Source organism: Hoplias malabaricus, chromosome 15 (genome assembly GCF_029633855.1).
Source record: "Hoplias malabaricus isolate fHopMal1 chromosome 15, fHopMal1.hap1, whole genome shotgun sequence".
In the NCBI taxonomy this organism is placed as follows: domain Eukaryota; kingdom Metazoa; phylum Chordata; class Actinopteri; order Characiformes; family Erythrinidae; genus Hoplias; species Hoplias malabaricus.
The window spans coordinates 1,923,014-1,950,897 of NC_089814.1; the positions used below are offsets into that span (position 1 = coordinate 1,923,014).

At 45.6% G+C, this 27,884-nt stretch overlaps 2 protein-coding genes across 7 annotated transcripts; one reads left to right on the forward strand and one right to left on the reverse strand.

Annotated features, from left to right (window-relative positions):
• Positions 1–26: 26 nt before the first annotated feature.
• On the forward strand, positions 27–8,860 carry ik (IK cytokine). The gene is made up of 20 exons (XM_066645351.1): positions 27–181; positions 918–984; positions 1,100–1,192; positions 2,656–2,715; positions 3,064–3,231; positions 3,346–3,460; positions 3,749–3,819; positions 3,958–4,004; positions 4,397–4,560; positions 4,982–5,090; positions 5,794–5,833; positions 6,086–6,275; positions 6,484–6,502; positions 6,626–6,702; positions 7,055–7,140; positions 7,435–7,492; positions 7,602–7,690; positions 7,786–7,894; positions 8,152–8,186; positions 8,523–8,860. The coding sequence occupies exons 1-20, from the start codon at positions 166–168 to the stop codon at positions 8,548–8,550; spliced, it is 1,641 nt and encodes a 546-aa protein (XP_066501448.1). The 5' UTR covers positions 27–165; the 3' UTR covers positions 8,551–8,860.
• On the reverse strand, positions 8,756–27,785 carry LOC136668095 (arf-GAP with Rho-GAP domain, ANK repeat and PH domain-containing protein 1). 6 transcript variants are annotated; one of them, XM_066645349.1, is made up of 25 exons: positions 27,624–27,785; positions 27,300–27,428; positions 25,240–25,315; positions 25,111–25,163; positions 22,366–22,627; positions 20,637–20,723; positions 20,296–20,427; positions 20,095–20,155; positions 19,857–19,977; positions 19,554–19,711; positions 18,035–18,141; positions 17,320–17,519; positions 16,941–17,026; positions 16,639–16,821; positions 16,406–16,553; positions 16,061–16,105; positions 15,369–15,492; positions 11,987–12,086; positions 10,892–11,087; positions 10,678–10,723; positions 10,014–10,189; positions 9,630–9,839; positions 9,391–9,496; positions 9,144–9,291; positions 8,756–9,040 (listed from the first exon to the last, which is right to left on the reverse strand). In XM_066645349.1, exons 3-25 carry the CDS (start codon positions 25,311–25,313, stop codon positions 8,993–8,995), a joined length of 2,871 nt encoding a protein of 956 aa, XP_066501446.1. In that variant the 5' UTR covers positions 25,314–25,315; positions 27,300–27,428; positions 27,624–27,785; the 3' UTR covers positions 8,756–8,992. The 6 variants fall into 6 exon arrangements, with proteins under 6 accessions (XP_066501446.1, XP_066501441.1, XP_066501445.1 ...); XM_066645344.1 differs by having other exon boundaries at positions 25,111–25,166; XM_066645348.1 differs by having other exon boundaries at positions 27,293–27,428.
• Between the last annotated feature and the right edge of the window lie 99 nt (positions 27,786–27,884).

Below are 27,884 nucleotides of genomic sequence, written 5' to 3' on the forward strand. Positions count from 1 at the left end.
GACTGTGATTCGTCCCTCTGGCCTGCTGGGGGCGCTCGTCTTTAATAACAGCGCCAGGCTGTGGTGTTTCTGTAGCTTTAGCTTTGACGCTGTGTGTGTAACTCCGCGGAAAATTATTATTAAGCTGTAGGTAAACGTTTAAAGACGTATTTCAGAGACAGCGCGATGCCGGAACGGGACAGTAAGTGGTTTATCTTCAGCTTCTGCTTTAAACCCGCGAGGTTACTGCATTTTATTCAGTTTTACTGCGTGTTTAGGTTCGGGTCGAGACTCCGAGTTAAATACGTTAATAGAATGAAGCTGAAATATGGATTTATTTAAAACTAAATCATTTAAAGCACCGCCTGGGGCTCTGTAAAACATAACTGATGGATAGTCTCTAATAATACTATCAGTTTATTTTTATTTTTTTGAGTTGTCTTTGTCTTCTTGTTGCAATTGAGGGTTCCACCTTAAACGGTGCAGTCCATCGGGGGTTTACACTGGGCCCCGACCAGCAGCAGCGCTGTTTAAGGTGGAACGGGTGATTGGATCGAGAATCCACTTCAGCTGTGTTTATTTCGATGAAATTAGATAATAATGAGGTTGTACAACACAGGACAGTGATTAAATGCTGTTAAATGACCACTTTGTTTGAGTTAAAGTAAAAAAGGCTTTAAGCTTTTATTCTGTATATTGTACTGTGATTTTAAAACTTAAGGACTCTCCCTATGTTCCCCGGCCATCTCCAGCAGGTAGAGGTCACATGAGGTGAATATATTATTGTAAAAGTCACAGCTGTTTTCCCCAGACAATGACCCAGCAGTGTTCAGACTGCAATCCTGGTTCTCCTGGTTCTCCTCGCTCCTTTTCATTTCATTAAAGAGAACCCACTGACCCTCCCTTTTTGTCTAACTCTGTCTCTTACTGATTCACAGCGGATCTCTACTCCAATCCTCTGGCTCCAGACGGCCATGAGGTGGAGGACCATCGCTCAGCGCTGCAGTGAGTATTTGCATCACCTCACAACCACCTGGAACACCTTGGCAGAGTAGCTGTTGCTCTGTTTGATACAGATGCTGTGTCTGATCCAGACTCTGATTGTTTGCTTCTCTGTTAGATCGAAGTTGACCAATGAGGACTTCAGGAAGTTGTTGATGACCCCGCGGGCCACGCCCTCTTCAGCCCCGCCCTCAAAGTCCCGCCATCATGAGTACGTACTTGTGCAGCAGAGCTGAGATCAGTTTAATCTGGTGTTAAGTGAAATGTGTGAGAAGAGATTTTAGAGGAGGACACTGGGCTCCACTGACCCCACCACGTCCCACTCTGACCGCGCCGTCCCCTCAGAGAGAGTTAGAGGGGTAAGGGTCAGATGCTGAGGTTCTGGCCGCGGTGTGTGGCGGGTCGGAACAGAGCTGGAGTTTACATCTAACTGTGTCCTGAATATTCACGGCAGGTTTAAATAGGAACGGAACCCTAAACTACAGAGCAGAAACAAATGTCAATTTTCCTTTATTTTAATGAAGTCATGAATGTTTAAATGTAAAGTTAAAACATTCGGGAATTGTACAACTGTTACGTTCCTCCCCGTATTACTAGGGGTAAAGGAGGAGTAACAGAGCATATAAACAGATGTAAATAAGGGAAGGGCACACAAAGTTAATGGAGTCAATAATCACCAATTTACTTAATGTAGAACACAGAACAAAACAAAAAGGCAACTCAGTATTTACAACACGGGTTTGACATACAATATGAAGAGGCGCAACAGATATAACGTGAGATTGGGGACGTAGAACCTACATTTAAAGACAAACACATACAACTCCCAAATTGCCTAAGGGTGGACGGAGGACGGTGCCAAAGAAAAGTAAATAATAAAAGTACTACAAACTACCCTCTGATTAACCAATCTAAGCTAAGCTCACCAAACATACAGTAGTGGCACCCGCCCCTAGCCTAGTGCGTATATACAAAGAGGTTCCTAACGTGAGTGTGTATGTAAGACGCCCCAAACTACCCTGTCCACACCATAGAGATGCAGAAAGTTGCAATCAAGTGTAATGTTGCACAAGTGAACAGTTGCACCCATTCATTATCAAGCTTTCCTGAGACCAAACAATGCTGCAAAAACCATTCACACACACACCGGAAGAAACGCTCATTCAAACGATCAAAAATACAGCTCCGTCTCACATTCATACACACAGCTGCGAAGTTGCCAGCTCTCGCTTTCTCCGCTGCGCCGCTCTCGAGTTCCTTTAAGTGGAAAAAGCCCGCCCCTTCCGGACTCGTTGGAGGGTTGTAATAGGCCGGTTGAGTAGCAGGAAGGACCCCATTGGTTGTCGTGCAAAGCAGAAATCAGCCAATGACCCGCCTCACGGACGAACACGCGGGAGACCTGAGAGAATGGGGACAAATCAAACAACAACACAAAGCACGTGTAGTCTGTGCACGTAACAACAACCTTTACAGTAGTAATTTTAATATTTACATAAATGAATCTAGAGTGTGACACTCTGTCAGAACCCGTGTGGATGCTGTGGACGTTACTGAACACTATACGACACTGTTGCTCGTGATTAAACACCATCTCGGCCTTTTTTTAATGACGTTATTGATTAACCTCTGCGTTCTGATTGGTTTAACCAATGTATTTATTCCTCTGTTTCCCAGAATGCCCCGGGAGTATAACGAGGACGAGGATCCGGCCGCGCGGCGGAGGAAGAAAAAGAGGTGGGTTTAGATGGAGTTATTCGGATTAAACGGAGAACATAAACAGTTAATGGATTTAAGAAGCAGCTGAAGACTCCTTTACAGCTCGCACCTTTCTATTTTCACTTCTTAACGATGTTAATAATTGCATTATTTTAATCTTTCTCTTAATGGTGCTCTTTTGTTTATAACATCTGGAGTGTTCTTGGTGAACGTTGTTTGTTTGTTTCTGTGTTGTACGTTGATTATCGTTTTGTTTCTATTTTTATAGCCTTCTCATCTCTTTATGATGTCTCTGACTCTGAAGATGTGTGTGAAGCTCATCGTTGTTGTTGTTGTTGTTCTGATGTCTGATTGTGTGGTCTGTAGTTATTATGCAAAGCTGCGACAGCAGGAGCTGGAGAGAGAGCGAGAGCTGGCGGAGAAATACCGTGACCGAGCGCGAGAGAGAAGAGACGGTGTTAATAAAGATTACGAGGAGACGGAGCTCATCAGCACCACGGCCAACTACCGCGCCGTGGGCCCCACCGCAGAGGCGTAAGACTCCTCCCTGACTACAGTACCCTGCAGAAACTGTTTCTGATTGTGTTAGAGCACAGTACAGAAGTGTGTGTGTGTGTGTGTATTAAATATTTCTCACCTGTTGAACAGAGATAAATCTGCAGCGGAGAAGAGGCGTCAGTTGATCCAGGAGTCTAAGTTCTTGGGAGGTGACATGGAGCACACTCACTTGGTGAAGGGTCTGGACTTCGCTCTGCTGCAGAAGGTAAGTTATACACTTAACGTATCCAGTTAAAATACTGTAAACTAACTCTGTAAGGTTCAGAAAAACACACTCAAACACTGTCACTCAAATAGAAGATGAACACTTTGTAATTGTGCAGCAGGTTCAGAGCAGCGTGAGGCTTGTGCACTACTGAGGAGTCTTACTCCAGCACACACTGGAGCTTGGGTGGGGGGGCGTCAGCCGTGGGTGTTGGCAGCAGCGCTGTCTCCACCCTGTGTTTAAGTGTAAATGACTGAACTGAGAGGGCCATGTCTGTGTGTGCTTCAGGTGAGAGCAGAAATCACCAGCAAAGAGAGAGAGGAGGAGGATATGATGGAGAAAGTGCAGAAGGAAGTGAAGTAAGTCTGAACTGATTCTCTGCCTCAGAATCTGAATTAACCCAGTTCACATTTCAATGAAACCACTTCAGGTCTGAGTTAAACCTGTTCAGACCTGAATGATGTGACCCTATGTTAAGTTCTTGTTTTGTTTCACAGGAAAGATGAAGACCCCGAGCAGAAGATTGAGTTTAAAACTCGTCTGGGTGAGTTCCGAACTCCGCTGTGGTTCCAATTTTGTGGATGGAGCTGTGTTTATGTGGCTTTAAAAATAATTTTAATTGTAACAGAAGTCTAGGTGGCTTTCAGCACCTGTTCCTTTAAATGATAATGAGCCGCTCGCTGTTCACCCCGACCCCGAGCGCACAGCAGTGAGGAGCGAGGAGCAGAAGCTCTGGTTTTTAGCCGTTTTCACTCTTGTTCTCTTTCTTCTCCGTTTTTACTCAGTGCTCTTATTTCTCCGTGATTTTTTTTTTTGCTGCGTTTAACCTCGTCTTTGTGCTCTCACAAACACTGGTTCAGCGCTGTGATTGGACAGACTCAGACTAAGGGGGCGGGGCTATGCTAAAGGTTGTGTGCATTTTCTTTTGTTTTTTAGGCAGGAATATCTACCGTATTCTGTTTAAGGGCCGTCAGACGGAGCGTAACGAGCTGTTCTTGCCCGGCCGCATGGCGTATGTGGTGGATCTGGACGATGAATACGCAGACACCGATATCCCCACCACCCTCATCCGCAGCAAAGCAGACTGCCCCACCATGGAGGTACACACGCAGGCACACACACCTCAGGACCTGTGGCAGGGTCTGGGAAGAGGGGTCAGTCACCGGTCAGAGGAGTAATTAATACGCAGTGACAGTCTACAGTCATCTGTAGACTACAGTGATCCATATCTAATCTAATCTGACATCATTGGGGTTTATGTGAAGGCTGAATGCCATCAGATCCTCACAGCAGTGTTGATGATAAGTTCTGGATCACAGACACCACTCCAGCTCGCTCTAGAGGAACTGGATGGAACTGTCAGTGCAGGGAACATGGTTCCACAGCAGGGGGCAGTTTCCACACCTCATTCCTCATGCTTTTCTGTTCAGACTCAACACCTTAAAGTTCACTCTGTGTAAGTGGAGTGTGTCATCTGTGAACGTTGATTAGTAAGTGATTGTGTGTGTGTGTGTGTTTCAGGCCCAGACGACTCTGACCACCAACGACATTGTGATCAGTAAACTCACCCAGATCCTCTCGTACCTGAGGCAGGGAACTCGCAACAAGAAACTGAAGAAGAAGGACAAGGGTAAACACTGTAGTTCCTTTATATTTGGAGTCTCTCTGCTCTTTTATACACTTTACTTCCAGCTTTTAATTCAGGTTTTATTCCTTATATTTCAGCTGTATTCTTATTAAATCTTATAAATGCGTATAAACAATGTGCTTAAAATGTAATGTGAATGTTTCTACACACACCTTTTATATAGAGATTATTTATTTAGTGTGTGTGTGTGTTTGACTGCACATGCACTTCCTCTGTTCTTTTATACAATGTGCGCTATGTAAACATTTCATAGAAATGCTATATTTATGCTTTGGTGAACATTGACCCATTCAGGCCTCTAGGTGTCAGTGTAACTGCTGTTTGAGACTGTGCTGAGTGATCCGTGTAGAGGAGGTTACTGACTGGGAGTAGATTGTTCCTCCTAGTTCTCCAGGTGGGTTCTGTTGGAGAGAACAGCAGCTGGAGCTTGTGGCAGGACAAAGTTGAGGATGAAGTTAAAGACGAGTTTGAGGTTGAGGATCGGGATGAGGTTAAGGTTCATCATGAGGTTGAGGATCGGGATGAGGTTAAGGTTCATCATGAGGTTGAGGATTGGGATGAGGTGAAGAATCAGGGTCAGGATGATGTTGAGGATCGGGATGTGGTTAAAGGTTAAAGATGAGGTTGAGGCAGAAAGGGAAAGATGTGATGGATGAGTTGTAAATTAGCCTCTGGTTGTTTTCAGGAAAGCTGGACGAGCGGAAAGCTGCAGAAGCCGATCTGAAGTGAGTAGTTTGTTTCTATACTTTACACGCAATTAGTACTTAATAATAAAATCTCCAGCAGCGCTGCTGTGTCTGATCCACTCTACACCATCACAACACACACTAACACACCACCACCACGTCAGTGTCACTGCAGCGCTGAGAATGACCCACCACCACATCACACCTGCTCTGTGGGGGTCCTGAGCACTGAGGAACAGGGGGGTTTTTGGTCATTTTTTTGTTTAATGGTTTACTGTGTTTTATTCCCAGTATCTTTGATGATATCGGAGACTACATCCCGTCCACGTCTAAGAGCTCTCGGGACAAAGAGAAGGAACGCTACCGGGAGAAGGAGAGAGAGCGGGATCGGGAGAGAGAGAGGGACAGAGAGAGGGAGAGAGACGAGGAGAAGAGACATCCCGTTCACAGCTACTTTGAGAAACCGCGAGCAGACGATGAGGTCAGGATGAGATCTACACTGTACATCAGTCAGCGTCCTGCAGGGGGCATGTGTTTATAAACGGTGTTTGTTGGTAGAAATGACGGATTGCATATATATTTTATCACTACAATTTACAGCTTTTCTATTGTCAAATGTGTGGAGTTGTACTGGGCTTTACTCTGGAGACACGCGCTGTTCTTCTGACCGTTTGTTTTCTCTTCTGCAGGTCATTGATACGGATAAAGGTAAACGTCCTGAAGTCCCTCCTCTACACCCCCTCACTACTTTAATTACTTTAATGTTGTACACATTTTTATTATTAATTTAATTTCTCTTTCTCTGTCTGTCTCGTTTTCTCTCTCTCTCAGGTCCAGGATCAGTGAAGGACCAGATTAAACTCATTAATGAGAAGTTTGCTGGAGCCGCGGCGACTCATTGGCAGGAAACATATCCTTTGATCTAAAGCTGTGATCTTATTGGTCTGTGAGATGGTAACCCCGCCTTCAGTCAGAAATGAGAGGTGTGTGCTTATTGATCCAACACGTTTGGTCTCAGAGCTGGGCTCCTCCTCAGGAGAGTACGGGTCCAGTCCCCGGTCCTGCCTCAGGGGAGTCCTGGCTCTCAAAGCTTAGAATAATCAGCACTGAATATTGAACTGGATGAGTTTCACCTTCCAACGTCTCTGTTCTGTGTGAGGCCCTGTTCTCTCTGTGGGTGTCTCTGGGCTCTCTTTGGGGGTCTCTGGTCTCTGTGGGGTTCTGGTCTCTCTGGTCTGTGTTGGTCTTTAACTGTAGGACACGGCTGGAACGAGGCGCGAGGAGAAGAAACACCTGGGAGATTTCTTCGGGATGTCCAACAGTTACGCAGAGTGCTATCCTGCAACGTGAGTTTCAACCAGCAACAAAAATAATAATAAACAGTAAAACAAAGACTTAAAACTATTACAAATAACAATTTAAAAGCTAACACACAATAAAACACATCAAATACCAACAAAACCCACGTAAAGAAAGGAACCAGTGAAACCCGAGGCTGTGAACCGCACAGCGACGCAGTGCTGCGTTTTAATTGGACGCTCCCTACCCCGCCGCCCTCTGATCTGATGATGGTTTTAGACGGGGGTTTGTGTGGGTGGGTTCAGTCGCAGGTAAACGTTTGTTTGTTTGTTGCGGTGCAGAATGGACGACCTGGCGGTGGACAGTGATGAAGAGGTGGACTACAGTAAAATGGACCAGGTCAGGTTCTGCTTGTCCTTTATTTTCAGAAGTGATCTGAGTCAGGATTCTGTTCAGTTCTGACTGAACCTCCAGAGATAACCGAGCTGAAGTGTGTGTGTGTGTGTAGGGTAATAAGAAGGGTCCTCTGGGACGCTGGGACTTCGACACTCAGGAGGAATACAGCGATTACATGAACAACAAAGAGGCTTTACCCAAGTAAGAAAACATTCATGTTCTAGCTTCAGAAATGTTGAGTTCTGCTTTATCTAGAACTCAGCAGAACCTTTCATATGTTTGCTGTCTTTCTGTAGAGCTGCGTTCCAGTACGGAATAAAGATGTCGGAGGGGAGGAAGACTCGCCGCTTTAAGGAGACGAATGAGAAGGCGGAGCTGGACCGTCAGTGGAAGAAGATCAGCGCAGTGAGTGTTTACATGCGCCAGCCATAAGATTACAACCGCTGCCTGGTGCAGTGAAAACACGGGTGGTCTGGTTACAGCGCCCCATGCTCAGGGTGGGGGTGAGTGAATGGTCAATTTTGACGGCTGCACACCAGGAACTCACCACAGAGTGCTGGAGACTGACCCTTCACTCAGATACACCCCCCAGACCCTCCACAGGGGGCGCTGTAACAAAGTGGCTGCTCTGGGAAGATGCTGACGTTTCTCTCTCTCTGCAGATCATCGAGAAGAGGAAGAAGATGGAGGCTGATGGGTCAGTATCTCTCTCTCTCTCTCTCAGTCACAGTGTTGAGCAGAGGTTCTGCCCCAGAGCGACTGGTGGCTCCTGTTGCACGTCTCGTACTTTTTGTAAATCATTTACTGATCTCTAGCTCCCTGTGCGTCTTCACGACCACTGCCCAAATATATATCTACATTTATTTTTCTGGAACTAAAATGGCAGCACAGCGAGTTCTGGTCCTCTGTGTGTGTCGAAGACTAGTGTGTGCAAGGCTTTAGAGTTCTGTCTAAACACAGAGATGGAGGAGGGGCTAGTCTTATAAACACCCCATGTGTAATTAACATGTTATTAACATCCTTTCCCCCCCAGGGTGGAGGTGAAGAGGCCCAAGTATTAACCCTTTCCTCACTGCTGAGGCCACGCTCCGCACTGAAGCCTGTTGGAGCAGTGATTTATTGTTGTGTGAGATTTAGACTTCATTCCCTAATTAAACTCTGCTCCTCAATGTTTAATGTTCATTAAGAACTCCTCTCCCGCTCCGTGAAAGAGTGCGGATTATTAATGACTAAAACTCCTGAAACAGGTTATAAATCCTTTATTAAGGCAGTGCTTTTCATATTTCATTAATAAATGAAACATTACATTGTTCTGAGTGTAAATACTTTATCAATAGATTTTACCCTAATGTTTGTAAACAGACCCTCATCATCAATAAGTAATAAATGCTTTACATCAACCCTTTATTTCTATTGTTCATTAATTAGTCTGTAATTTCATCTGTCTCTCCACACACACACAGCTGCAGAAGGCGAGGGACACTGAGGAGATCAGTCTCTTCTTCAGAACACAGTGATTATGTCTTCCTCCATTCGAGATTCTTCTTTACTCTAAACACACACACACACACATTAATCCCCTTTCATCATTTACTCAGAATCCAAGTTGTGTGTCTACAATAAAGATGTGCACATGCAGCGTGTGTGTATGTACCAGGAAGACGAGTGTGTGGTGGATGATGAGCTCTTTGGTCAGTCGGACCATGTCCGTGTTCATGGCGAGCTCCTGGAAAAGTGTCGGGACAAAGATCAGCGCCAGGTTGTGGGCCGTCATCCTGTTCACCTGACTGTGGAGCTGAACCCTACACACACAGACAGAGAGAGACAGGGTTGTGCTGAGGCCTGGGGAAGTTTACACTAAACACTGGAACATTGCTGTGAGGATTTGATGGATGTCTTACACATAGAGGTGTCCACAGAGTGCGGAGAGAGTAGCTCTGTCGTCCGGAGGAAGGTCTTTGATCAGACGTCGATACTGAAACAGTCTCTCAGTCTCCAGTGTATAAGCTACGCACACACACACACAGCGAGGTCATGTAGAGTACTTTGCTGATGTTCTGCTGGTTCCACAGAGAACTCGCAGAATTCAAAAAACATCATTTTCACTTCAGCTCAGAGAGAGAGAGAGTGTGTGTGTTACCTGCTGCTTTAACCCACTCGTGTTTCTCTGAGGTGGGGATTAATTCCTGTCTCTTTCTCAGGATCAGTTTCAGAGCTCCAGCTACGTCTAGAACGTCCAGTTCAGTGGTCCCTAGAACCGCAGCGTCTGGCGCAGAACGCAGCTGCTCCACCAGCTGAGAGATCTTAGTGGCGGTTCCACAGCGCCGATACACACCCTCCACCTTTAATCCTGAGACACACAGAGAGAGTATTCAGTATTATAATACAGTCTGAACTACGGCTGGAGTGTACTGTCCTGTATGTACTGGACCGTACAGGCAGTGTGGTCCAGTATGTATTGGATCGTACAGGGAGTATGTACTGGACCATACAGGCCGTGTGGTCCAGTATGTATTGGACTGACCGTACAGTGTGATGTGGGAGATGCAGCGCTCCAGTTCGGCTGGGATGGTGCCCCTCATCTCGTTGGGGAGCTGGTAAACGGGGCGCTGGATGCTCCGCTCAAAGTACACAGCTTTGTTCAGAAGGTCAAACCAGCTCCTGCAGCTCTGCTCAAGCTCAAACTGCAGATACAGTGTCCTGCAGGGGGCGCAACAGCACGCACAAATCAGCTCCGACAGCAGACGTTTTACAACATCATTAATCATCAGACTCTTCAGCTCCTGAGAGTCGCACTTTACAGAAACGGTGTAAAATGATAAATAAACACGTTTATAAACACAGTCTGTTTGTAAATACAACTGCTTTCACTGAACTGTTTCTTAAACTTAGCAACAATTAAAGTCAACCAGTGTTTACTTCCTCAGCTTTAGCACCGGAGCGAAGGCTTTTGGAGTGTATGATTCTGAATATAAGATGGATGTGTAAAGTCTGTATTCGGAATAATGTTCTCGTGTTTAGCGCTGTGCTAACAGCAGGGCTCCAACATTCTTCCCTTTAGCCTCAGACTCCGGTGTAAAACTGAAGTGTCGTCTACGTCTGGCGCCCTGTAACTCTCAATTTTCACCAGAAAACCCTTTAATTCCTGAAATTAAAATTTGTGATGTCACAAAGTTAAAAAGACTCACTTCTCAGCTGTGGTGAGTTGTATGGTTTTATCAGCGGTGATCAGACCTTTCAAAATAAACAAAAAGAGTTTATGGAAAGTAAGGGTTTGTAAAATTGGAGTTTGTGTGTGTGTGTGTGGTACTGACTGTAGTGTGTGTGGGGTGTGTGTGGTATTGACTGTAGTGTGTGTGGGGGTTCAGGCCGATGGTGCTGCGGGGTGTGTGTGGTACTGACTGTAGTGTGTGTGGGGGTTCAGAGCGATCGTGCTGCGGGGTGTGTGGGGTAGTGTGGGGTAGATGAACATTTCTCCGGGTCTGAGTGAAGCCCACACTTCCGCGTGTTGAAGTCCATTTCCTTCTCTCAGAGACAGCTGCGAAACAGCCATGACCTCCAGCAGCTCCTCGTTCACTAGGGGACCGGGCATGACCACCTACACACACACACACACGAAAATGGCTCAAATCTGAATTTACAAAGTGTTCCCTACATTACTCACTACACAGTGCACTACTCTAGTGAACAGGGTGCAGGAGGGTGGTGACAGATTTCAGAGACAATCTCATATGGGTCTTTACCAAACAGCGCAGTGCATTATGGGTAATCCTCTATCCACTAGAGTACATGGGTTGTACGCCATCTTTTGCAGTGCGGGACTGTTTGAGTGACACTGATATTCCGAAAACAGTGGAACATTTACAGAGGCCCAGAGCAGAGCAGAGCACTACACAGTGAATTCACTTGTAAAGTTGTGGTGTTTCGACCTTGTGAAACGTCACATCAGGGTCCAAACCGTTGGTGATTCTGCCCTAGATTTAGTGCCTTTTCAGACCTTCTGCTGAGTTATATATAAAACCAGACTAGCACCAAACCTAATGACTTTTTGTACGAATCTTAGCTACTTCTTATAGTAGATTATCACCGGGAGCAGAACTTGATACAAATCTCCTGTTCTGACTGTGAGTGGGAGACGGCTCTGTCCATGGCCCGCGCTCCCAGAGGGTGCCCAGTCAGTCCCCACCACAGCACACACACATTAGAATGAGCTGAGAATACACAAACTGTGGGGCCAAAAACCCTCCTTTTTCTGAACTGCTGCACTGATCACAGAACCGATTGAAACATTCAGCTTTATGCAAACAGTAAACGCAGGTCTTATGAATGTATAATAAAGGACCTGAGGTGTGTCTGGACCTGGAAACAGCGAAACATCACGCGTGGCGTCACACTTAACAAGTGGATAGGGAACAATTTGAGATGCTTGGGAAACACTGCACAGGATGGTTGGGCTGTGAGGACTGTAGCTCTGAGAACTCAGCACTGTGACACTACCTTGATGATGTGCTTCATGTGCTGCAGCAGAGACTCCAGAGAATCAGCCGAACAGGTCAGACTGTCCGTCAAAGTCAAAATCTGAAACTCGAAATGCTGCCTGGAAAACACATACACACATATATTAATACACACACACACCTATATACATACAGGCATTAGTGTGTAGGTTAAACACCTCTTTATTACATTTATTATTAATTAGGTTGTAAACACATTAAAAGTCCTTAATAATCATTTGTAACAGAGAGGAGTGACAGTGTCTTCTTTTGTGTCCAAAAGAGTCAGTGGAAATGCTGAGGTATAAACTCGGAGCTGAGGAGGTGAATGTAGTGGTTTCACAAGTTAAAGTCAACACCACATTATCATCAGTGTCTGAAAATACACCATATATTCAGATGATAGCAGAAATACCTCAGATCTAAAGTTTGGTTTACTTAATATAAGATCACTAAGCTCAAAAGCAGTCATTGTAAATTATGTCATAAGTGATCATACATTTGATGTTTTCTGTCTCACGGAAACATGGGTTAGACCAAATGAATATTCAGCACTAAATGAAGCCACCCCTGTAGACTATAATTATGTACATAGCCCAAGATAATCAGGCAAAGGAGGTGGAGCATGTGTAATTTACCAAAATACCCTAGAAATTAGTCTTAAACAATGTGACACCTTCACTTCTTTTGAGGTTCTCTCCACCATTATTACAAATCCGGTCAACAAAAGGACGCATTTTTATTATGTAACATTTACAGACCACCAGGGCCTTACTTAGAATTTCTGAAAGAATTCAGCGATTTTGCTGCAAACCTAGCGGTGTGCAATCATAAAGTTATAATTGTAGGAGATTTCAATATCCATTTTGAGAAGGCAGATGACTGATTACTTCAATCCTAGACTCTGTTGGTAGTACTCAGAATGTAACAGGGCCTACACACTACTGAAGTCACACTTTAGACTTAGTTTTGACACCAAGTCTTAACATTGACAAAATTAATATCTTACCGCAATCCTCAGCAAACCATTACCTAATTTCATATGAGCTACGTCTTAGCCATAATATATGTACGCCCCTCTCTATTTTACAAAGCGTATAATAAAACCATCACCGCCCTACAATTTATAGAAAACCTCCCAGAACTATCAACCCCAGTTCCAACTCCATCAGACCCAATGGAGCTAGATGTACTGATTACCTAGAAAATACCTGTCGATCTACTTTAGAAAAGGTGGCACCACTTAAAAGAAAAGTATAAGACAGAAAAAGCTCGCCCCATGGTATAATGATAAAACCCATACCTTAAAACAAACATCACGGAAACTAGAGCCGAAATGGCAATCAACCAAGCTGGAAGTGTTCCACTCTGCCTGGAAGGACAGCCTTATAGAGTATAGAAATGCCCTCACTAAAGCTCGCTCAGCATATCTGGCCTCACTGATCTCCAATAATAAAAATAATCCGAGAGTACTGTTTAGTGTGTTTTCCAGAATTACAAAAATATCAAGCAGGTTCTGAACAACTAATTCCAGCAACTCTCATGAGTAAATGGAGTTTTTTTAATAATAAAATTGAGAACATTAGACAACTAACTCAACCCACAGTATTAAACCCGACCTGACTGTTATCTTATCTGATATAAAACATAATGTAATTGTAAAAGAAAGACTTGAAACCTTTTACCCACTCCCACAGTTAGAACTCGAGAAGATTATCACCTCCGCAAACTGTACAACTTTCACACAACGCAATTCCCACAAAATTGCTCAAAGAAGTACTATCAGCTATTATCAATCCTCTTTTAACTATAGTAAACTCATCCCTCATCCTGGGCTATGTACCCAAAGCTTTTAAACTAGCAGTTATTAAACCTCAAGAAACTAAATTTTAATGAGAGCACACCGTCTAATTGCAGGCCAAATATTCAATTTACCTAGCCCCTTTTCTGGTATGAATGTTGAAGAATATAATTAAGTTACATTTACAGAGTACCATATAATAAACAATAAACACCACCCCACCGATGTCCCTACACAGCTCATTACTTGTAATTTATGTAATATAACAGGTAAAACAAAAACAAGCACACATTCAATTGGGTAGTGCCTAGTGAAATAGGAAATAAAGGCTTGCCATTTGTGAAAAAATTTAACTGTACGTCCTCTCAAGATATATTTAACTTCCAATGAAACAATAAGGAATGTCTTGCTATTAAGGATGTGAAAGCTATAATGTCCTTTTGAGGAGAGTTAAGTGAAAGTAAGGGGTCAGGAACTCCATATATGGTGATCAGAGGATAAGGATGCCGATTTACCTCAAGAACAATGGACATAATAGTGAAATAACCCGCCCAAATATCTTTTAGATCAGGACAAAAAAAAAAAGTGTCTAAGGTGACAACGAGAGCCATGGTATTTATCACATATGTCTTCCATTTTCAGATGAAGTACAGATAGTCCGACTAAATTCACCTTATAAATAAGACCTTAAATGGAGCGGAGGGATGCCAGTGTTTCAGGAGGCTCCCGTGTCTGTGTGTCCTTCTGGTTCTCTCCTTTTAGTTAAAGCTGTCATAGTCAGATCTGCCGGAGTCATTAGCCACACTCTGGAAAAGTTCACATCCTCTGCTTTACATTCATCAAAACAGATCTCAACTAACTCCACCCCTCTACCTTTTTCTGAGTAAATGACCGCCACCTGTCTGTCTGGACACTGATGGATGACTGTCGAGCTCCTGCTCCACGCTCCAGCCACCACCACTGGCCTTGGAGCTGCCCCTACACTGAAGTTCTCACGGACTCCTAACTGTTACCAGTAGATTGACCTGAGGAGGATAGGTCCCCTGTGTGAGCCCTGGTTCACTTCCCCAGCTCTGAGGTTGTTTCTCTGTGTCACTGTCTCCCCTGGGGCTCTTTTTTTTTTTTTTTACACTTCATGTCAAATCTTTGTCTTTACTGGAATTCTGTGAAGCTGCTTTGTGACAACATCAATTGTAAAAAGTGGTATACAAATAAATTTGATTTGATTTGAGATTATAAACCATTTATGAACTTTTAAAAGTGTCCTCTTTTTATAAAAAAAACAAAAAAAAAACAATTAAGATTATTACTGTTGCTATAAGTCTATTTACAAGCCCAGAGTTCCATTCACGCAGAGGGAACAGATCTTTAATCCACACACAGAGTAAACCATACGTTCAGAACACAGGGAAGTTTGGATGCTGTCAGCTGCCAGTTTAGTTCAGGTAAACACACTCGCACACAGCACGGTGAATGTGTGTTGGTTGTAAAGGTTCGGTGAGTCCTCTCTGGTCTCACACAGCCTTACTGTGTGGTTATGTGCTGAGGTAATATCAATAAAGTTCCACTGACGGAGACTCACCCCGTTGACACATTAAACACGGACACAACCTCTCGCAGGTCCAGCACGTCACACGCAGCAGAGTCATTCTCCTGAGAAAACAGAAACCTCTCATCGTACAGCTTCCCATGCAGCTCCTCCAGACCTGCGCGCACACACACACAACATTATATTAAGGTATATATATATATATATTAATGTGTATGACATCACAGAACAGTTTTAGGATGTAGCCTGTAGCATGTAGCACCCCTAAGCATGTGACTGAGGTCAGAAGCAAACGACCCCTGACCTTCAGTGTTTACTTTTACTTCCCTCTGATCCTTCTCCTTTTCACTGGATCAGCTCTCGCTTCCCTCAACATCAGCACTTTATAAATAACTCACACTCGCTGCTGTAAACACAGTTAAAGGGCCCATACACAACATTTCTCCAGGGGTCCATTTATAACGTAGCTGAGGTTTAGCTCGGGTTACGGTCGCCCTTCACCCCCAATCTTTACCTCAGAGCTGTGAATACCAGCTTGCTTCTGATTGGCTGGAGTACACTCTACATGTGGCGGAGCTTAGGCAGGTTCATGTAAATAAGCAGTTTACTGAAAGAATGAAGACTAAAACCACACCAGCGCTACACAGCCCTCGTGTGTTAGTTCTGTTCTCTACGTGTCAGAGGGACTTTAGTTAAGGTTCTAGACAGAGGTGAGTGGGTCTTACCAACTTGTTCCTGTGGTGGCTTCTGCTGATGGACAGGTGGAGCCTCTGCAAAACAGAACCAGAGAGTCATTACAGAACCAGGGGTAATTTGTATTCTGTCGTTCCTCTTTCTCAGCTCATACACACACACACACCACTGTCCATGAGTGTAAATGGCATGGGTCCCCGACATGGGGGCGTCCATGTTTAACACAGATTTAAAACCCAGTCTCTGACACATCCAGGCCACTAGGGGCCAGTTTAACTGCAGTTCCACAACACAAAAAAGAGCCAGTGAAGGAAAGAAACCTTGCTCTGGATGACCCTGTTCTAGATAACAATACAAACAGTGTGTATGGTCCTGACCTGTGTATTCATTGTGTCTCAGCAGTTCCGTCTGTAATGCCTGCCCAGACCCCTCCGCCAAACTCAGAGCGGAGAGATCCTTTGCTCCAGAACACAGCAGAGAGAGGGTCTCCTCGATATCAGCCCCACGCACCACCTCACACAGCCTCTACACACGCGCACACACACACAGATATATATATATATCCCAGGGTATGGGGAGTGTGTGAGTGTTAACTGTGCTGATATCTGACCTTATTGAGCAGGGTCTGGTTGGAGATGAGAGGGTGTGTTTTGCGGTACAGACCCCTGCAGTATTTATCGTGAATAAACTGTGTCCTTGCGTCCAGAGAACAGTCGGGTAGGAGCTGGTCCCTCGCCGGAACATTGTGTCCCCACACGTTATTCGCTGCTTTATTCCCGTAAACAACAAACAACTGCAGAGACAATACTGCACTTACTAACAGGCTTAACATCTCCCACACTTTATACACACACACCCCTACACTTTACACACACACACCCCTACAGATTTCTACAAACAAATGTAACTCACTTCTATTAAAGGTTCTGTCCACACTTTACTGTCCATTTTCAGACTCCGTACTTTGGAGCGGTTACTGCCCATTGATCGATGAACTCCTGAAAAACATTACATTCAAGTCCTTCATTAACATTACATTAACATTTAAAATGCTTCGTTAGCAGCGCTATGTACATGCTTCTGATTGGACGAGTGATTTACACACAGCAACTTTAACACGCTAGCGACCATCTGTGACACCCGCACCAACACCACCCTAGCAACAGCCAGACAGCGCTTTATTGTTCTTAGAGCTTCTTTAAGCTGAGCTCAGATCAGAGGAGGACTCGAAGTGCTCTGTCGTCCCCAAGGGAATAGTTTAGTTTGCACGGAGCGATCTGACGGACCGTACCTGCGCAGGACTCACAGATGACCACCAGCAGGTTGATGGACGCCCACTCGGGGTTTGAGCTGCCACAGTCCGCACACACTTTGTTCCAGGGACTGGCCCAGAGTCGCAGTGCCACCTCGCTGCAGGAGAGGGCACTGCGGATCACTTCATTCAGCACATTCAGCCACACGGGGAGGTCACGGGAGGAGTCTGTCGAAAAACTGCAACACAGAGGAGGGGTCAGGTGTGTGTGTTGGGGGGTGGGGGCATGGGGGGGTTTCTTTCATCACTCAGAGAAACAGAGAAAAAGCAAACAGACTGAAACTCCTCAGAAAAGCCCCGTGGCTTCAAAGGGATGGTGTTTCAATGTTAAAATTCCCATTTAATGAAGTATGAGGAAGCGCATTCTGGAGTGTGTGGTAATAATGACATCACTTCCTCTTTCGTTAAAGTGGTTCAGAAATTCCAGAATCAAGACAGATCAGACAGCGGCGCGTCCTGAGGCACCACATCCAACACTTCACACGATTAACACACCCTCACTGTGCAAACTAGGAAAGGTATCTTTAAAATTAAAAACACATTTAAAGTGCCGTCAGCTGTTTCTGTCCTTAGAGTGAATCCCTCAGAACCTCAGACACCCTCAGGCCTGTAGGGGTCAGTGAACCGGCGGTCTTACCGGACGAAAGCATGGCCTGCTTCGAGGATACAGTAAAAACAGATATAAGAGACTCACTTAAAGGTTCTGTAGGGCGTGATGAGGCTGAAGTTGTGGCGTCCAGTCTGTTTCACCGACGCCACGGACATCGACACCAGCATCCACCCCAAACCCAGATTAAAGTCCTGAAACACAGCATAGAAGGAGTTACACCACAGGAACACTGCTGTGAGGATCTGATGGCATTCAGCCTTCTCAAAACCTTCAATGAGATCAGAGGCTGTGGGCGGCTGCATAAATCTCCCTCATTTTTTCCCTTAAGTAAAAACCGTAGAGGGAACATTTAGAAATGTTTGGAAACGCAGCTCTAAGCTCTGTATCTTTTAAGGTGGAGCAGTGTGTGTGAGTAAGAAGCGACTGTATCTTTTAAGGTGGAGCGGTGTGTGAGAGTAAGAAGCGACTGTATCCTTTAAGGTGGAGAGGTGTGTGTGAGTAAGAAGCGACTGTATCTTTTAAGGTGGAGCGGTGTGTGTGAGTAAGAAGCGATTGTATCTTTTAAGGTGGAGCGGTGTGTGTGAGTAAGAAGCGACTGTATCCTTTAAGGTGGAGCGGTGTGTGAGAGTAAGAAGCGACTGTATCTTTTAAGGTGGAGCAGTGTGTGTGAGTAAGAAGCGACTGTATCTTTTAAGGTGGAGCGGTGTGTGAGAGTAAGAAGTGACAATCTTTTAAGGTGGAGCGGTGTGTGAGAGTAAGAAGCGACTGTATCGTTTAAGGTGGAGCGGTGTGTCTGAGTAAGAAGCGACTGTATCTCTTAAGGTGGAGCGGTGTGTGAGTAAGAAGCGACTGTATCTTGTTGGTGTCTGAAGTGTAACTCGTCTGTAAGTGTTTATTCACTGTTTGAATTCCCACAGAAACTCCCACAGAAGCTGTTTTGTTTTGTAGCACTTTCGCTCTGTGTTTACTTTCATGCAGTTAGCACTCTCCTGAATTTAGAGTCAGTTCCACCTTAAGTAATGTAACTGTAACAGCAGAAATAAGTCAGTGTTACCCCCCTATGGAGCAGGAATAGGGCAACATCCTCATCTCGGTTGGTGCTTTTCAGCGTTTGGAGTCTCTCCGTTGTCTAAAAACCTCCAGATGGTGTTTCTCTGCCGTGAGCAGAGAGAGAGAAAGCCTAGCACCGGACCCAGACACTTTGTTTTTTTACTCATTTACAGACACTGGGGCTTCGTAAACACATTAGAGCGGTTTCCAGAGCAAACCGACTGCAGAGCAGCACATGGAGAGGACACTCAGAGCTTTACACACAGTTCACAACTACATGAACTACATCTTTAAGGAACTTAAGGGGACCTTTAAATATTTATGAAGTTTCCTTATGAAAACCCTTAGGTTTCACTTAAGGCATTTGTTCCGTGACACACTGAACTTTAAGGAGGATTAAGGAAAAAACTGGACACTGGAGTTGCTCTAAATCACAAACACCACTCCACACCACTGGAGGGAGCTCCATCTCCCAGAGAACACTTTAGAGCAGTGAACCTCATTGAATGAGTGAGGGCCGGTTGTGACTGAGTGAGGGCCAGTTGTGACTGACCTCCTTGCTGTTGTAAATCCACAGGTTGTGTCCAGAGATGGCGCCATACACTTTGGCCCTGGGGTCCTTCATTGTGAGAGAACCGTGATGCTGAGGTGGAGCCGGAGGTTCTCGACCACGTGAGGCGTGGAGAGACAACACCCATCCCTCCTGCACAGCTGCAGATGGAGGAAGACTTAAATAAATCAACAAAAAGGGGGGAACATCGGGGAACGTCTGCAGATCACCGTTCCTCAGTCAGAAACGGGCTGCTCTGCCTCCAGACTGTTGTCTGTGCTGTGTGTGTGTGTGTGTGTTTCTGACCTTCGTTGTGAGCCATGAACTCGAGGCGTTTCTTCTTGAAGCAGATGGAGAAGCGTCCTCTGTCCTGCTGCTGGACGCTGCTGACGCTGGACACGTGGAAGACGTATTCCGTAAACTTTTCCTGAAACAGAGCCAGGTTCAGTCATCGTCCCCAGAACAGTGTCTTCAGCCCCGCCCCGTTCGTCTTCCCCTTTATTCGCTTTAATTAATAATGTTTTCTAATAAATCCATGGCTCACCGTGCGCTTCTTCCACAGTGACATCAGCTGTCCGTCAAACGTCACCCACAGCACATTGTGTCTTTAACCAACAACAAACACTACATTAATGTAAGGGTCATCTTACTTCATCAGCACTAAAGCTTCTTCACAAATTTACAGCATTGTATCATTACAACAGAACCATTATTATTATGTAGTTGTTGTTGCTGTGGTCATTACTTGCGTCCCTTCCAGACGTCCAGCCAGCTGGAGCGTGACACTGCTGTCTCTGAGCGACTGGAACCGGGTTCCTGATTGTTCTGCGTTTTGGATCCAGCCGGTTTCCTGCGACTGACTCGGATCGTAGCAGCTCTGAGGAAAATGGAACCAGAGCTTTACACAGATCATACATGACGAGGCGACAGTAACTCACTCAGAAACTAGGGTTTACTAGGGTTTTGCTATGTATCCCAAAGGTTGCTAGGATGTTGCTATGGTATCTAGCAACCACCTAGCAACACCTTAGCAAGCACCCTGGATTCCATAGCCACCAGCAGTAACTGGTGCCATGTGGCTCTTACCGTGGTTTCTTGGTTCTTGCCGGGTTTTTCTGCACTGAGCTGTGGACTGGAGGGTTCTGACAGGGAACGGTGGCCACCTGAGAAACACTGAGAGAACAGAGACATTCACACAAACTTTAATCACAACAAGTGTTAACACCAGAAACGTCCCACAACACCTAGACACATTAACAGCATTTCAACACACACCACCTCGACAAAAGTAACACCACTCTAACACACAACACAACACCTTCATACAACAAAACAACACACAAAACCACTACACCTCGACAAAGTAACACCACTCTAACACACAATACCTTCATACAACACAACACCTCGACAAAGTAACACCACTCCAACACACAACACCTCGACACAGTAACACCACTCCAACACAACAACACCTCCATACAACACAACAACACACAACACCACCACTCCAACACCTCCATACAACACAACAACGCACAACACCTCGGCACATTAACACCACTCCAACACCTCCATACAACACAACAACGCACAACACCTAGGCACATTAACACCACTCCAACACCTCCATACAACACAACAACGCACAACACCTCGGCACATTAACACCACTCCAACACCTCCATACAACACAACAACGCACAACACCTCGACACAGTAACACCACACCAGCACCTCCATACAACACAACAACGCACAACACCTCGACACATTAACACCACTCCAACACCTCCATACAACACAACACCACACCAACACCTCGACACATTAACACCACTCCAACACAACACCACACCAACACCTCGACACAGTAACACCACTCCAACACCTCCATACAACACAACAATGCACAACACCTCGGCACATTAACACCACTCCAACACCTCCATACAACACAACAACGCACAACACCTCGACACAGTAACACCACACCAGCACCTCCATACAACACAACAACGCACAACACCTCGACACATTAACACCACTCCAACACCTCCATACAACACAACAACGCACAACACCTCGACACATTAACACCACTCCAACACCTCCATACAACACAACAACGCACAACACCTCGACACATTAACACCACTCCAACATAAAACACCTACAGACCAGTTGTAAACATGTTTCAGACTCTGAACTGTCCAACAGTTTATTAAAGGAGTTAAAATGTGAAGAATAAGAGTGAGGAAAGTTTAGCCTCTCATCAATTATTGACTTTGAAGGACAGTAGTGACACTAAAAACTCCAGTAGCACTGCTGTGTCTGATCCACGGTGTGACGACCGTGTGAATGGAGTATCAGTGCTCTGTTATTTTCACCGGCAAATGTAATGTTAAGAGTCCTGCCTGAGGGACTTTTATTATAGCATGGCACTCATGCCAGAGCAGGGAACTGAACCCCAGTGTGTTAGCTTGTAGCACGTAGCATTATTGATAAGAAGCTCCTTATAGAAAAACTAGGTGAGATTTGATATTTTTGCTCCTGGGCTCCAGCTACATGTGCAGAGTGTAACTGACTTTTACAGCACTGTCCTGAAAACAGGAGGAAAGGGGAAGTAACAGAAGTTACATAGTGCAGTTTCTGCAGTGGCTCAGTGGAGCACCACAGTAATTCTGAAGCTTTAATTTAAAGGTAAAAAAAGTACATAGTATTCCTTTAAACAAGCTGATGATTCACAGAGATATGAGCCTGGGGCGGGGCTAAGGTCTAAGGCAGGGCGGACAGACTGTGCTGTGGTACCCACAGGGCTGGGGTCTGCTGCTGACCGCTCGGCTGGACGTCCGGGAGCTCCTCCTGTTTCTTCGAGACTGGAGTCGAAGGACTTTCATCAGCGGAGGAATCCGAGGTGCTATCCTTCGTCCACTCGGATGAAAACCTCGTCCCTTCGTCCGCCAGCGCCGAGGTAAAGAGAAGAGGAGGCCGGAAAAACCTCACATCTGCACCCTCTCCACCTATGTCCCGCGGCCCGGAGACGTCACCGACACCGTTCTCCGCTCTATCAGGGTCTGCGGGGAAAAAGACAAACGAGGTGAACCACATTCCTCCTGCGATCCTCGCTTTGTCAGAATGTCCATCGTCACGGCAACAGCAACACATCTCCGACAACCTCTTCTCAACACGGAAAGACACACCAACACTAAACACGCACTGGGGAAATTACACCAAGCCACAGACTACGAGCAGCCCTCTGAACCTCCCTCCCTCACTCACTCAAGGAGAATTTTTACCAAATGCACGGCTGACACTGCTGCTGATTGTTTTTCTTTATTGAATTTTACTTGGATATTATTTCTGTTTCAACTGTATGTCATCATTTAACATGTGATTACTCAGGAATCCCCTAGTACTAGAGAGTTAGTAAATAGTAGCCATTTGGAAGTTGTAAAATCCATTAGAGGACTGCTGTTCACAAGTCTGTGTGTGTGTGTGTGTGTGTGGGGGGGGGGGGGGGGGTACAGTAAAGGTTTTGTCTATTATTTTTAGATTTTTTCATGTTTACTGCCTTGTGGTTTATCTATTAAAACCATTAAAAGATACAGTCACTTCTTACTCACACGCAGCGCTTCACCTTAAAAGACGAGGAGCTTCTGAATGTAAACAAACAGGAGGGGTGTTTGTTTTGCTGTGAAAACATTAGCTTTCCAGAATTGTTTACGGTGCCTTAAAAGGTGAGGTACAGAGTAGTTGCCGTGCTTTTTTTTTTTTCCCGTGTCTTTAACACCGTCACATGGCGGTGAAAACTCATAACTCCGCTGTCAGAAGAATGACGTGTGTTTTATCTCGTGACTGGAACTGTTTCAGACGTCAGAGAAGGCTTCTGTTTTTCCCACAACTCCAGATATTCATCTGTGTCCGGACGTGTCTGGTTTTTCAGGCTCCTCTGCATTACTCTGGGTTTTTTAGCGCCATTAGAACCTCATCAGCCCAAGGCCACGTTACACAACGCCAGCATTAAAGCTGCAATCAGTCGTTTTATTAAACCATGAGACTGGAAGGAAATATTTTTAACTGTTTTCTATAAAGTTTTGTATGAATTCAGTTTAGTACAGAATCCCTGCTACAACCAGGAGGCCACTAGGTGTCAGCATAAACACTGTGTGTAACCACTACAGAGCAACACCAAATGAAGTGAGATTTTCTGGAGCAGCAGCACATGAGCCTCACTAAGTTTGGGCTTGAAGGGTATTACCACCACCCCCCACCTCAGTTCCTCCGGTGTGTGGAGAAGTGGACCTGTGTTCTCTGGAGCGATGGGGTTCCTCCGGTGTGTGGAACAGTGGACCTGTGTTCTCTGGAGCGATGGGGTTCCTCCGGTGTGTGGAACAGTGGACCTGTGTTCTCTGGAGCGATGGGGTTCCTCCGGTGTGTGGAACAGTGGAACTGTGTTCTCTGGAGCGATGGGGTTCCTCCGGTGTGTGGAACAGTGGACCTGTGTTCTCTGGAGCGATGGGGTTCCTCCGGTGTGTGGAACAGTGGACCTGTGTTCTCTGGAGCGATGGGGTTCCTCCGGTGTGTGGAACAGTGGAACTGTGTTCTCTGGAGCGATGGGGTTCCTCCGGTGTGTGGAACAGTGGAACTGTGTTCTCTGGAGCGATGGGGTTCCTCCGGTGTGTGGAACAGTGGAACTGTGTTCTCTGGAGCGATGGGGTTCCTCCGGTGTGTGGAACAGTGGAACTGTGTTCTCTTGTTCTCTGCAGCGATGGGGTTCCTCTGGTGTGTGGAACAGTGGAACTGTGTTCTCTTGTTCTCTGCAGCGATGGGGTTCCTCTGGTGTGTGGAACAGTGGAACTGTGTTCTCTTGTTCTCTGCAGCGATGGGGTTCCTCCGGTGTGTGGAACAGTGGAACTGTGTTCTCTGGAGCGATGGGGTTCCTCCGGTGTGTGGAACAGTGGACCTGTGTTCTCTGGAGCGATGGGGTTCCTCCGGTGTGTGGAACAGTGGAACTGTGTTCTCTGGAGCGATGGGGTTCCTCCGGTGTGTGGAACAGTGGAACTGTGTTCTCTGGAGCGATGGGGTTCCTCCGGTGTGTGGAACAGTGGAACTGTGTTCTCTGGAGCGATGGGGTTCCTCCGGTGTGTGGAACAGTGGAACTGTGTTCTCTTGTTCTCTGCAGCGATGGGGTTCCTCTGGTGTGTGGAACAGTGGAACTGTGTTCTCTTGTTCTCTGCAGCGATGGGGTTCCTCTGGTGTGTGGAACAGTGGAACTGTGTTCTCTTGTTCTCTGCAGCGATGGGGTTCCTCTGGTGTGTGGAACAGTGGAACTGTATTCTCTGCAGTGATGGAGTTCCTCTGGTGTGTTCTCTCTCAGGTTCGGTTCAGTCAGGTTCAGTAAGGTTCGGTTCAGTCAGGTTCAGTAAGGTTCGGTTCAGTCGGGTTCAGTCCGGTCCAGTCGGGTTTACGGGACACGTGTCAGACATTATAAACAAACTGGAATTTCTCTCTGGGATCAATAAAGTGTTCTGATTCTGATGATAACACAGTGACGTACCTTCACTGATGACCTCAGGCTTGGTGCTGGACTCGGCTCCGTCCACTGAGACGCTGCTGAAGACAGGACACAGGTCTCAGAACCGTCTTCAGAGAGTGAGTGTGTGTTACGGTCTGTGTGTTTACTCACCTGTCCGTGGAGGACATCCGTAAGATCTTGTCCAGAGTGTACCGGGCCCTGGGTCTGGGAACGGGGACCGCCATGACTGGGGACACAGAAGACAAAGAGCTGTAGTCACAGGAGTGGGACAGAGACGCTGATAAAGGCTGACTGTCCACTATAAAGTTAACAATCCCCCTTCAACACTCAGAGAAACCCAGAGTCCTTTCCAACACTGAGCTGCTTCTCTTCCTGAGCTTCCTGAAATGTCCATTCCACCTTAAATGATACAGCAGTTACATTTTGGAGCACAGTTTAAGGTGCAATTAACTCAAATGAGACACTTGTGACTAATGAGTCGATTAACTTTTTTTATGGCCCAGAGATCAAAGACTAAACCCTCTCTTAGATGATGAAGCCTAGGCTTAGTCCACACCCTGAGACCAGCACTGAACCACTCAGGGAAACATCACACCAGGAGGTTCCTCGTCGGTTCCTCTGTTGGTTCTGCCTCTGGGAGCAGAGCTGGAGGAAGATGTTATCATTGTTGAATGTCTCAGTTTGCAGAGCCACAGTAATGATCAGGATTACTCCTCATTATCAGGATTTTTAAATGAAACACTGAACTCCTTAATAAATCCTCTCCTGTGAGATGTTTAGTAACTCCCTGATGAATGAATGAATGAATCAATCAATCAATCAATCAATCCATCAATCAAATCATACACTGACCCCTGTGAGTTCCCGAGTGTGTGTTTGCTGTGTAAAGGGTTGGACTAGGGAGAGGGGAGTGTTCCACAGTTAGCCAGATAACTTAAACCCAAAGCTGAGGACTGTCCATGAATCTCCCTCAGCTCTCTTCCTATTGGACAGTCTTGACTTTGGGTTTAAGTTATCTGGTTAACTGAGAAATCCTGCTCTGTGAAACCCCCCAGGTGCGCACTGACAGTGTAAACAGAGTCAGGTGATGACAGAGAGAGACTCTAAACACAGCGCAGGACACTCCTCTCCTGGACAAAGGTGAGCTGAGTAAATTACACACACACACACACACACACACACACACACACGGGAGGTTTACAGAAACACAAAAACCCAGCTTCAAACTACTGGCTTCTTTTCAAACTCTCCATTCCACCTTAAATGGTAAACAGGTTAAATGCTGACACCTTGATTGGCTTCTTGCAATTTTCTGTTCCACCTTAAATAGAACTGGGTAAAATGTACATACAACTTACATGTTTAACCACGTGAAGGGAGGTAATAACTTCTCTATTTAAGGTGGAACTGAAAAGTGCATTATGAAGCCTATTTATTAGTTAAAAAGCCAAATTTAACCTCATAGGCACCACAGCTGCACCTATTTAATGTGGAATAGACGGAGGACCACTGTTGATCCACTGAGGGCAGAGGTGGAGGTGCACTAGTGTTTTACACAGTGTTTTCTGGGCGGACCACTGCTGATTAAAAAGAATTTTAGACAAAATGCCACATTTTAGCACTTTTCCATTCACAGTCCAATTTAGAGTTTTCTCCTTCATTAGGTTCTTTTTGTTATTCTTTATAAATAAGATCAGTAAATAATTTAAATCAGCACAGCGTCATCATTTTTATCCTTTAATCATTTTATATCAGTCTTACACTCAGTATTATATCTCTCAGAGTTGTTGGTGATATTTGTATTAGTGTGTTTTCCAGAATAAAAGTCTCTGTGAATGTAAAATCTGTGTGAGGAGATTATAAATGAGTTCTATCCGGTACAGGACAGTAATCTGAGGGGTCCGATGGTGGACCAGCAGTGGGCTACAGTCAGTAGAGTGACAGACTTTTTATGACACTGGACTGATATATGCTCACTGTCTGTGTTTTACTAGGGACCATGTATTTAAGGTGGAATGGAAATTTATTTGAGAGCTAGAGTGGAACAGCTAAAAAGTTTAAGGTGGAAGGTAAACTTAGTAGCAGGCAGATAGAAAGAATAATACAAACCCAATCAGGAATTAGGAATAAATATTTCACAGAAAATCAGACCAAGGTCGTGTGAGGACGTCACTAAACACATTAACACAAACAGAGTCTTTACCTCTCACCTGGGCTCTGTCCAGAGCAGGATTTCTAACTTAGCCAGAGAACTGCAGCCAAACGTAGACTGTGTCCAATAAGGAAAGAAGCTGAGGGACAGTCGGACAGTCTTGACCCCGGGGCTTTGGGTCTGTCTCCTGCGGAGTGCACAGGTCCCTGGTCAGGTGCGGTTTATAACAGTCATTTTAATATAAACAAAAACAAACAAACCACCTTCACCGGGATATGTTATAAGTCCAGCTCTGAACGCCCCCAGCCCCCCGAGCCCCCCGCAGTTAAACAGGAAACTGTAACGAGGTAAAGCTGATCGGAGAGAGACAGGTGAGTCCTACCTGAGCAGGTAAAGCACGCGAAATCAGAAGCTCGTGAGCTCGTGTCCCCAGTTAAACTGGATTTTCAGGCGAGAGTCCTGGAATCACCGCCAGGATTCACACACTGCACACACACACACAAACAGTGAGAGACACAGGAAGACACGGAACTCAAGACAGTCCAGAAGCCGCTCCGCTGCAGGACTCTTATTAGCCTCCAGACGGCGCCACTGAGCCGCTAATGATCATTCTGGCACTCTCAGGTCGTGATTTGAGGTGGAG

Bases quoted from the DNA above. Each gene is read 5' to 3' on its own strand.
- ik (XM_066645351.1), top strand. The intron at 7,493-7,601 runs GTCAGGTTCTGC...GTGTGTGTGTAG, and splicing joins ACTACAGTAAAATGGACCAG to GGTAATAAGAAGGGTCCTCT. The intron at 7,691-7,785 runs GTAAGAAAACAT...GTCTTTCTGTAG, and splicing joins AACAAAGAGGCTTTACCCAA to AGCTGCGTTCCAGTACGGAA.
- LOC136668095 (XM_066645344.1), bottom strand. From the start codon at position 25,313: ATGGCGGTCCCCGTTCCCAGACCCAGGGCCCGGTACACTCTGGACAAG. The intron at 20,156-20,295 runs GTAATGACCACA...TGTTGGTTAAAG, and splicing joins GACGTCTGGAAGGGACGCAA to ACACAATGTGCTGTGGGTGA. The intron at 15,493-16,060 runs GTAAGACCCACT...GTGTGCGCGCAG, and splicing joins GCCACCACAGGAACAAGTTG to GTCTGGAGGAGCTGCATGGG.